The sequence below is a fragment of the Adiantum capillus-veneris genome, chromosome 7, assembly GCF_014529385.1.
Source record: "Adiantum capillus-veneris isolate H3 chromosome 7, ASM1452938v2, whole genome shotgun sequence".
In the NCBI taxonomy this organism is placed as follows: Eukaryota; Viridiplantae; Streptophyta; class Polypodiopsida; order Polypodiales; family Pteridaceae; genus Adiantum; species Adiantum capillus-veneris.
The window spans coordinates 87,450,296-87,462,005 of record NC_140937.1 but is presented as its reverse complement, the minus strand read 5'-3'; the positions used below and the strand labels follow the sequence as shown (position 1 = coordinate 87,462,005).

At 42.9% G+C, this 11,710-nt stretch overlaps 1 protein-coding gene and 1 pseudogene across 1 annotated transcript; both read right to left on the bottom strand.

The window, feature by feature from the left end:
- Nucleotides 1–1,590: 1,590 nt before the first annotated feature.
- On the bottom strand, nt 1,591–4,654 carry LOC147454182 (uncharacterized; annotated as a pseudogene).
- Nucleotides 4,655–6,149: 1,495 nt separating this feature from the next.
- On the bottom strand, nt 6,150–8,783 carry LOC147454181 (uncharacterized). The gene is made up of 3 exons (XM_086517016.1): nt 7,832–8,783; nt 6,899–7,722; nt 6,150–6,638 (listed from the first exon to the last, which is right to left on the bottom strand). Exons 1-3 carry the CDS (start codon nt 8,781–8,783, stop codon nt 6,150–6,152), a joined length of 2,265 nt encoding a protein of 754 aa, XP_086373142.1.
- Between the last annotated feature and the right edge of the window lie 2,927 nt (nt 8,784–11,710).

The window sequence follows — 11,710 nt, the reverse complement described above, 5'->3', positions numbered from 1 at the left end:
GCAACCCTAATTCCAACAATGGGTGGTGTAATAAATTAAAGGCAGCTCATGGACAAACCAAGTATACATGAACAACCCAGTGGGTGAAGTCTATCAATGAACCTAAGATGTTTGTAGTAAAAAACCCCTCCTACTAAATTCATTTGATACATTAACATGATTGCATAGTGCACCCCCTGAGGTATGTACAGAAGGTACCTCCATTATACAATTTTTATAGTGCGATACTTAGTAGTGAAGGGGGCCAATAAAATGAACATACTCCTCCTTCTTTTAAGCTTTAGAAAAACACCCAAAAAACAATCTCATTTTCTAAGTGCAAACTATGATTGCATTAGGTACAGTGCACTCTTCACAGTTACGGTTGAGTGTGTATGCCTCAGACGCCTTATGGCTGATTTGGGTGCTTGACACGACACTGCCAACACTATCTACAGTGACAAACAGAGCACATTGGCAATTGCGAGGAACCCAGTTTTTCATGCTCGCACAAAGCACATTGAGGTGCATTACCACTATGTCAGGGAGAGGCTATCAGTAGGAGAGATCAGCTTGGTTTATGTGCCAACACAGGACAACCTTGCAGATCTTTTCACAAAGGCATTCTCTTGTGAGAAGTTCGAAGCTTTCCGCAAAGCTTTGGGCTTACTCCCCTTTGTGGATTGATCATGTCCTAAGGCCATGGCACTTCCCTTTACTCTATGTACCATCTCTCGTTCACCGAATCACTCTCGGGGGGGGTGGGTTTGTTACCATATACATGCGGTAGTGATGTCTGTGGACACACTTAGGACCGCTGGGCATTGTTTTCCTCACTTGGAGGTTTTTTCCCCCGTGCATTGCATATACGCCCATCATTCTAGGGCTATCTATCTTTTCATTGCACACTAAGTAATACACTCTCTATTGTGTCCTTGAGCTTCCTAAGGCTTTGTCTTCTCCAAGCTGTGTGTGTTTTCTTGCAATGCTATGTCCAACAATAAAACCCCTCCTACTGAATTCATTTGATACATTAACATGATTGCATAGTACACCCTTTGAGGTATATACACAAGGTACCCCCAATATACAATTTTTTTAGTGAGATACTCAGTAGTGAAGGGGCCAATAAACTGAACATATTCCTCCTGAGTTCAAGCTTTACAACCCCCCCCCCCCCCCCCCCCCCCCCCAAAAAAAAAAAAAAAAAAAAACTCATTTTCTAAGTGCAAACTATGATTGCATTAGGTACACTATGTTGAGGACAATAAAATATTGAGCGTAGATTTGGCTATGAATTAAGAAAGTTATGGATGATGCATAGAGCTTATTCAAACAGAAAAGGTAATCATTAAATAATTATTTACAACACACATGTGTGTGTAATGTTAGACATTCTATGGGTGACGAGTTTGCCGCAGTGAGCAATGATTATGGGAGAAGGACATCGGTATGTTTTATGTAAATTAAAAAGAAAATGGAAGAGGGAGAAGGAGCTGATTAAGGACTTCATTGGGAAGTAAACCGGGATTGGCTATGGGTGGTGTAAGAGAATAAGGTTGGCTCATGGACACACCAAGTATACGTGAACAAACGAGTAGGTAAAGTCGATCAGTGAACGTTTTTCCTAGAGCACATCTTTAGAAGGGCCATCAGAAGAGGTATAGTTGTGGCACCCAATGTGGCCATGGAGACATGAACCCCATAGTTGGTTCCAAATGTTGGGATGTCAAGGTGATCATCAAGCCACTTGTATGTGGCAATGTATGTGTGGTCTCCAATGATGCGGTAGAGCATTTGCACCGGTGAGAGAAGGATCTGCTACGTAGATGGCAGCCAGTGTGTAAGACCCATGGCATCTAGAAAGGGGTCGAGGAACCACTCGCTATGCACGGAAGCCACCACCCCATCCACAACTATGGTGCCACTCATAGTGAGGGGGTTGTAGAGGCCTTGGCTCCTCGTCACGGATATCTCTGCAAAAGAAGAAGGGCAGCAAGAAAGTGACTGTGTTTTGCAATGAGGAAAGTGTCATTCGATGTGGAGGTAAGTCCACCACAAGTGTTGTAATATTGAAATGGCATTTGCACGCACTCACCTTTCACCAAGCAAGGACTGAGAGGTTCTTGTTGCTCCTTAGCGGCCCACACAATGAGCGCTTATACAATGCGTCGATGTGGTTGATGCTAACTGGGTAGAAAGTGCATGGGAGTGAGGCGAAGAGTCCTAGTAGCTGCGGTGACGTCTGACGTAGACTTAGCGATAGCAGTGGCATCCTTGTGGCCAAATGCATATACAGGCTGGTATGTGAGACGGTTGTCCTCGCCCCAAACAACTATCTGCATATCATGCACACAGGCAGGGTCAGCTTTTATAGCACCGACGTGGCAATTGCCGATGCCCGCACGCCAGCTACCGTATAATTAGTGGACATGGATATAACATGACACGACATGCAATAATAAGATGAGTCGCTGGTACCTCGTCCCCAACATCGAGCTGGGACATGTGCTTGAGAGGACCGTGACGACTTTGGACGGTTGCATCGCCTGGGAAGCAGCTGGCGATGAGTCCGCCGGTAGCCCCTAGCTCCGCACTCACCCCCACCACACCGATGATGCAGAAGGGTGCCAAAGGACCCAAGGCCAAGCACTCGGCGGTACCCAAGATTCCAGTGACGGCACCAGTGATGGCGCCTGTATAATCATATGGACATAACGTAGAAAATTAGGGTTGAATCAGCAACCAGTCGATCAGCAGTATACGTAGTATTGAATGGCATATCATCAAGGATACTAGTAGCTACAAGCTTGCCTTCTGCAGCGCCGCTCTGACAATCGTCTGCAAGCATTCTTCTTCGAGTGTTCATCCCTAGCAGCCTGCGCTTGGAGCCGCCGTTGTTGAAGGAGTTGTAGAGGTTGTTGACGTCGTCTCCGGTGACGTAAACCCCGCAGCCGGAAGAGCCAGCGTTGCTTGGGCAAACCACCTGCACCAATTCAATCATTAGGGGCGAGTACAAGGAGCGATCATTTAATTAACTTATAATATAATTCTAGCAGATGAGCCGCCACCTGCTGTACTCACAGCGCTTTTGCGCCCGTAGTTGTCCGTGAAGACAAACTCCGTCCCTGATGCGTCGCTAGCCGCGAGGCAGCCCCCGGTTGCTTGGACCTGTACAGTGCATGACCCGTTAGTTTTCTGGTTCTCGCATCAAAATGAGAAGACAGATCACAACATAGCAAGAACAAGAATTACCTGCATGGTGGATCCTCGGAGCCGCCGCAGTCGTTGGAGACGCTGGCGGTGAGGGTGAGGCTGCCGGTGTCCACGATGTAGTGGCAAGCGGTGTTGATGTCGTCGGCGGACACGGCCCCCCATAGCAAGACGGGCGTGTTGCTGGCCAAGAGCGACGCGGCGATCTGGTTGCCTACGGTGCCGATGAAGGTGTTGGGGGTGGCGGACGAAGCGGCCGCCGATGGCGTGGTGGCGGAGATGGTGAGCTGCGCCTCGGCGCCGACGACGCCATAAGAAAGAGCCGCCGCAGCTGCAACGACGTAAAGCAACAGCGGAAGTAGTAGTACTGATGCTCTTACGCTGCAGCAGCTGGCCCTTATGGTAGGGCTATTACGGCGCCGGCGCATGCCAGAAGCTGAGTTCCATAGCTCATGGCCAATATAGGCTACGCTCTAGGCGTGGACGAGCTGATGATCGGGAGTATGGACGCAGCAGCAAGCTAGCTGTACTACGTACGCGGAGCTTAAAAAATGGAAGGAGGGGAGAAAGAGGTGGGGAGAGGTGCTGATCAGAGGTGTGCGGGGAGATGCTGATCAGTTGCGGCTCGGCACCAGCTTTATAAAAGACCAAGCCCAAGCCAGCTATAAATACATCTGTTGACTTATACTTGGCCAAGGTTTGAAAGAAACAAATTCACGCCGCTCCCATTTTCTTGACTTTTCCTTCCACCGAGTAAAACTTCTTAACACCTGGAGTTTTAGATTTGTTCTCACGATGATGGGAAACATTAATGGAACTTTTGCACCTCCTTTAGGGTAGAGGGGCCAATAGGGGAACACCTAAGGTCTCGAGAAGGTTTAGGGGGTCAAATTTTGAAATTTGGCTAGGAGCGCCACGTGTTGCTTTACAAGGGAGGGTAAGATGGTGGGATTTTGATGAGGGTAGGTGGGTCAATTCTGGCTTTTAAAAATTTCTTTGTTACAAAAATAAGCGCGAATGCCGGGATGGTCACTCCCCTTGGATGTGTCGACACCCGATTAGTGCTAGAGAGGTAACTACCCAATCCAAAGTTGGGTGGTGCTCATTTTGGGGCCATTGACTCGCATGCACATGGATACGAGCTATCGAGTGCTATCCTTGACAGTCGCCCCTCACCTACCTACACTCTTCATTTCCACACGAGCAAAGCTAGCTCTTGCAGGCGTTGCCAATGTCTGCTCTTTGCTTCAGCAGGGCTCTCGTTCTCTGGACTGTGCAGATTACGCCAGGCACCCATCAAAGACCTTTCCTTCTTTGAATGCGCAAAGTATGCTGGCTCAGCCGGCCCATCCTCTCCCTCTGCAGACCGCACGGCTTGCCCTCCTTTTAAACTCCTCGTCCAACCTGCCTTGGTGTCCCGTTCACTCCGTCCTGTGGCTACCAGCACGTAGGTACAAGCCATCGAATGCGAGCATGGACTGTTAATTACGAGCTACGTCGGGTAAGTTTCCCTCCATTGAATTTAGACATTCAATGGACGTTTCTTGCTTGAAACTCAGCTCTCCCCTCTACATGCATGGCATCGTCTGGCCCTTGCTTTGCATTCTTGCAGACAAAGACAGTGAAGGCGGGATGGCTTTGCACAAGTGTTTTGCGCCAACATTCATGAGATGAGAGCAGATCAAGAAATTAATCTGTATATATGAGTGTGAGCTGCAATTTGGCAGGGCTTCCTCTCCAACTTTTATGTTTAGTCTCATTTTCTGTACGTTTTTTTCAGGTCAAACTCAAATGGGTTAGTGGAGACTCTAAGCCTCAGACTGTTCACTTTTGGAGCACTTGTATGCCAAGTTCTGTCTTAGAATTCATGTCTATGTTTAGGTTCATATCACACTGTCTCGAGTGCATCTGGTTAGGTTGTGTGAATGTGATGGTTTTTGGTTGCATGCACTGGAGATGTGTGACATTGTGCTTAGTACTAGTGTCTGTCAAGTTCTCATGTTTGAATTTGCTTGTGGCAGAGGGTAATCCCTAGTCCAGTCTGCTAATTTTGGTTGGCACGACCCTGGTTTCATACATTCAAACCCTATGCAATTTCACCCAGGTACATTATTTTGGCTCTGAATCAGTACTTGGAAGCTTATTATAACACGAATCTTACATGATTTTTTCTAATCCTAATGTATCTTTATAATGCCATAGGCTCAGCAACTGTCAAAGTTTAGAGGCAGCAGTAGAAGTGGCTGCAGGTTTCTTAAATATGGCGGTAAAGCCTATACTAGTGGGGGGGTCCAAAATTGAGAGCTTCTAAAGCAGAAAAAGCTTTTCTAGAGGTTGCAGATGCAGCTGGTTATCCGGTTTCTCTGATGCCATCAGCCAAAGGGTTGTTTCCTGAGACGCACTCGCATTTCATTGGGACATACTGGGGTGCTGTCAACTCCCCATTTTGCTTGGAGATTGTGGAGTCAACAGATGCATATCTATTCGTTGGGCCTGTTTTTAATGACTACGTGAGTGCACAGGTGAGGATCTATGACCTCACTCGCAATCAGTTCAAAAAATTGCATGCCATTTATTTCTTGAAAAACATTCTACAGCAATTTAAAGACTGTTGCTAGGTTATTGATAAATACTTTAAAAAATTCTTTTGAAAACTTATGTACCCTTGGAAGGTTGCAATAGATGAAGGAAGCATGGAAAGGTATTGTTTAAGTTTTAAGAAGGACCAGTACAATCGGATTGCGGATAATACATGAGCCATACCAAAAATGTTGGAACTGACTAAGGGACATACAAAAAAGGGTGCAATTTACAGAAGCAAAATTGTTGGAAATGGCTAAGAGGTAGATAGGAATAAGGGTTTAAAGATGTTCATGCCTTATATGAAAGGATCCTAGGTATAGGCCTAGTGAGCCATAGAAAAATCCTTAAGAGTGGAGGTGAGCTGCAAGTAGAGGTCAGATATGAAATGAAGGATCTTGAAAAGGTCGACGTGATTGGTTTAACTTTTCCATTCGATGCTTTCGTGCATAAGCATGATAGGGTGTATCGATGTGGAGTGGTTTAAAATGCAGACCTTGTACAGAACCACCTTCCCATAAAATAGAACGTGGGTGATTCTCAAAAAACTGTTGCTGTACCTCCCAATTCTTCCTTAAAACCTTTGCTTGTTGAGCTTCTATCCTCCGCTGTCTGGCTGCATCTCTCTCTGCAATTGCCTGCTGCCTCTTCTTCTCTTTTTCGAGCCGCTTTTCTTCCTTTGCTCTTGTTACTTCCTCTTTCTTTGCATTCTTTGCTCTCATACTCTCAATATATTGATCTGATGTTAGAATTAAATTGTTTGTGTAATCAACGAAGGCCTCACGATTGACTTGTCTAATGCAGACTTCTGTAGCCGGCACTCGTAGCATGTCAATAATTCGATTGTTGTCTTCTAACCCTTTTACCTGGTTCGTTGCAAGGGGTGGAGCATTTCATTTCCCATTTGCTTCTCTTTATGCTTTGGGTTCCTTGTTGCTAGTGTTTCTATGGAATGTGGGAGTCGCGACATATTTTGCAATGGGGTGGGATGTGAGAGTTTTGACCTTCTCATGATTGGAGTAAATACTTCTTCAATTTCAAGTTGCTGATGTTGTGTTCTTCTTTTTGATGATGGGCTAGAATGTTGTAGTCTTCTTTCTAATGATGGGCTAGAATGTGAGGGTACTGATCTATCTTGAAAGGGGAGAAAATCTTGTTGGTTTTCAGCTGTAGTCACTTCTAGTTGAATGCTCGATCTATAGGCAAGACCAGTAGCTTCATCTTCTTCTAGGAGCTGAGTGAAGGACAGACCATAAGAAGTGCTCTCATGAGCAGCAAACATTTCTTCTTCAAATTGAGTTGCCATATGGTTTAAGGCTTCAACAGCCTCATCCTCATTAATGTCATTCATTGGTGTAGTCGATACTTGGGGTAAGTCTTCATTTACTGTAGTTGTGTCCTCTAAAACATTGATATGATTGCAAGGCATCCCTTCGAATTTGACTGCGGATGGGTTTAATGGCCAAATACCTATGCCTCTAAATCCTGCCTTGATATTTGCCTCTGTGAAGGAAGATTTTATTGCCTTCGCCACAATAGATGCCAATTCTGTTTTGCTTGCTTGCCTTGATGAAGCTCTTTGTTGCCAAATGGCCCTCTCCTTTCGAAATTGAACCTTCAGGGATTTGAAGACGGAAACATCCAAAGGTTGAAGTTTATGAGAGGTATGGGCAGGTAATGTGAGAATGTCTATACCTGCTTCAAAGGCCTTAGCAACAACCTTGAGGGAAACATGGCTTCCATGGCCATCAATTATAAGAAGATGTATGCTTTCCTTTCCAATGCTCTCACTAATTTCTTTATCAAAATGTTGAAGCCAGGCTTGGAATAGCTCGCCTGTCATCCATGCCTTTTTTTGCATGGCCATCACTGCACCATCTTCACAATGTTGAATGTGATTACTTGTTATTCGTCTGCCTTTAAAGATGTAATGTGAAGGAATTGCTTTGCCTGCAATATTTCAATGTCACAACACAATCTACTAAAATAGAATGCTAAATATAAGTATTTGCCAATTGGTTGTTCTTATTCAAATGTTGCTTGAAGAATAATTCCTTACCTGCTGCATTCACACAACACAAAACTGTCATCCATTCTCTGTAATCACATGTGATGCTGTACACTGCCTTTGCACCCTTTTTGGCAAGAATTTTCATGCCCTTGTCGCGTGAGCCTTGAAAGCCTGTTTCGTCTGCATTCCATATGTTTGTAGGAGGATAGCTATTTTCAGCATATAGCTTTTGGAGGTTATCATGGAGAGTTTTTACTATCTCTGGTCTAAACCGGTTGGCTCTTGATTGTTCTAGGCCCTCTGAAACTCTAAAAACTAATTTAGGGTGTCTTTTGCGGAAGCTCTCCCACCAGCTTTTGCCCGGTATGCCATTGGTAAATAAGGTATGTCTTGTTTGGCATAGCTCTGCTACTTTCAATTTGACATCCAATACCGAAACGCCATGCCCAGATTCACATTTTAAAAAAATCCACTGTAACAAAGCTTCTTCCTCCTCGGCCAGTAATTGTGTAGGTGGGCCTTTCTTCTTAGATTGAGTCCTTCCTTCCTCCCAATTAGAGATTGTTGTTCTGCTAATTCCATATTGAAGTGAGCATTGCTCTAACGAGAGGCCATTTTTTCTAGCTTGTAAAGCTTTGGCCATATCCTCTTCTGTCCATGATAATTGTGTCCACTTTTTACTTCTTTGGGGTGTGTTTGGTGCATCTTCAATATTTTGAGAGAGAGGTTTCAAAAGGGTTGTTGGAGTAGCAGCAAGGTTGGGTTCTTTGTGAGCTTTTGGTCTAGGGAAGGTGGGTTTAGCTTGTAGAGCAAGGGGAGGTTTCTTTGACGATTTGTTGAATTTCGAAGAGCGCTTTCGAGGTGCAAATGTAGCAGCAATGTTGTCATCAGGTTCTTTAGAGGGGGATGCTAGAGGCAAGCATCTCTTTGAAATAAGATTTTTGGGTCTGCTTGTTCTTGTTCTCCGTGGTGATTGCGAGGTTTGTTTTCTCTTCATCATGCTGTTTACACATTAGCAAAAAGCAATGAATAAGTTAAGCTCAAAAGAAGTGCAAAGATGGTTCTAAAAAGTTATAGAGCACAATTTGAACTGATGTAAATCGAACAATAGCTGTAAATAAATTTAATTGGTGGATATACCCAAGCAAAACACAGAAATCGTCTTACATGCAGAAAGCTAGTCTCGATTGTCTTCAAGCAGGTAAGAGTATTCCTTGAGTGAAAATTTCCTCTTCGGCGCTGGTTTTGGAGGACTCTTCTCAGGGCTTTCCACCTTCTGTATTGAATTTGATGATGTGCTTGGTTTCGGACAGATAAAAGGCGGTTTCTTGCGTGGAATATTTCAAAGGAAGATGGGAATCACATTTACTCTTCCGCAACAGCATACACGGCCACCATTCTTGTGTAATAACAATGACGTGCAAAGAAAACCTTCAAGCTGAGGGTGCCTCTCTAGTAGGCATGCCTTGCATTCACAAGGAGCTTTTATAGTAGCCATTCAGGGATGTAGAGCATAATTGTTGAACTGTTTTTGTTGGACTGGTTGGTTGCATTGAGAATGAAGGTTCTTGCAGATCAGAATTGAACTGTCCATGCAATGGGATAGATGTGTTGGTGATCTTTGGAGTCGATATGGTTAGTTTGGTTTTGTAAGTGTTTCATATGTGTGCATTCAAGGGGATTGATGTGCAGGTGTTCTTTCTAGCTTGCTGTGAATGGTTTGGCTATGAAAGAAGGGTATTTTTGTTGAAGGGAGGGATGTGGAGGAGTGTGGAAGGAGACAGAATGTTCTGTGCTCTTCTGTGCTCTCTTGTTTAAATGATTCTGGTTGTATAGCATGTTTGAGCTTCTCACGTTTGTTGTAATCGATACATTTTAGCTGATGCTCGTCGGAACTATGAGTGAAGGATCTAATACACACTGGATTATGATTTTACTTCATTGAAGAGTTGTTACTATGCTAAAGAGGTGTTGGTAGCGTGAGTTGAGAGTTGCACGCATGGTTATGATTTAATTCTGGATTTCTATGTATTTATATCATGTTTTTTTCAAATTTTTCTTGATTGCTGAAAATCAGGTTGTTTAATGCAAGTATTGAAGGATAGCATTGGTTACTAGGAGAGCAGGAAGGTGACTTATACGTGCCATGAGTGCGTTCCAGGATGAAGTTGATCGAGTACTAGTTGGAGAACGCGCGCCCATGCAAGTAGTTCTACGTGGGAAACTATATGGCACTGATTATTCTTGAGAGAGAAAGAGAATGCCACGTAAAAATACCCTGTTTTGGGTTTTTTGCGAACTTTTAATACAGCTGGGTTGTGTCTCATAATTGTGTTTCTTTTGGCCCTCGTCCCGTTATTGGCCCCTCTACCCTAGCACGTTGTGTAAAATTTTCATGTTGCAGAACAAAGAAAGGCACATTCACAAGTCATACTTTACTTGGAAAAGATGGTGATGATCAGAAATTTTACTTTGCCTTGAAGTAAAAACACTATTGCATGATGAAAATGTGCAATTTTTGGCATACATGATGACAATTTCTCATCGTACAAAGAAACAAATGACGTCACTTCCTGAAGGACTCTTACAACAATATGAATGTAAAGTCTCTTACATGTTTGTATTGAATATTATAACAAAAGAAATATCAAATTACAAGCAAGAATAATCGTATAATTATTTATTTATTATCATGGTGAAATATTTGTACATGTTTTTAAACAACAATGTTTTATTGTTAACTAAAGCTATATGTGTTTCCACAAGCATTGATGTGTTCATGCAAAAGTAAAAGCTAAAAAACGGTCATAACTTGGCTTTTCCATTTCCTTCACTGTATTGACTCCTTATAAAGTGTTGCAAACACATATTCACTACATGTTTAATTTAATCGTATCTATGTATATCTAGAGCTTTACACCCAAAACAACACATATTCATGACTACATGTTTAATTTCATCGTATCTATGTATATCTAGAGCTTTACACCCAAAACCAACGAGAATACTTATAAGGTTTGGTTAACCTGTATTATTTAGCCCTTTGTGTTGAATTGAAGGTGCAATTCGTCTCTAACTTTGAGAGAAATGTAGCTGATGCAAGATAAATTCAACGTCTAGCAACTTAACTCAAATTGTCAAGCATTGACTGCGATAGTTTGTTGCAAATAAGCAGGTTAAAACAGATAAACATCAACTACGTACCTTGCCAATTTAATTCTGAAACAAATTGCATCTGGTTTTCTATGGGTGGCTACATAGTTTGATTATAGCTTAAATCTTTCCTCTTTGTGGGTGACACAGATTGCCACACATTGCTACCGTTTAACAAAATTAAACTTTATACTCGAGAAGAAATCTTACGATCTTCCACTCACATTTGACAATTGATCAAGTGTATATTTTCAAATTAAGAAACATCTTTCTTTGACCAAATTAACAAAGTGCATTAATGTATCTCACAATTGAACTATATTTCAAAAGAAACATTTTTATTTTACCAAATTAATAAAGTTCATTAACATTTCTCTATAATGCAACTCACAATTTCACGGCAAATACTCAAAAGTGCATCATGCAAGGTATGGTCTAAATGATTCTCTTATGTAAAAATTACTAAAGTATACCAAAATTGAGCATTAAAAGAAAACAAAAAGGAGTCCAATTATGATCATTCTGTTACCATATACATGTGGTAGTGATGTGTGTGAACACACTAGGACCGCCGGGGCATTTTTTCCCTCTTTAGGAGGTTTTTTCCCCCGAGCATTGTATACACGCCCATGACTCTAGGGCTATCTATCTTTCCATTGCACACTAAGTAATACACTCTCTATTGTGTGCCTTGAGCTTCCTTCGTCTTTGCCAAGCTGTGTGTGTTTCTCTGCAACCCTAATTCCAACAATTGGTATCAAAGCAGGTTGCGTC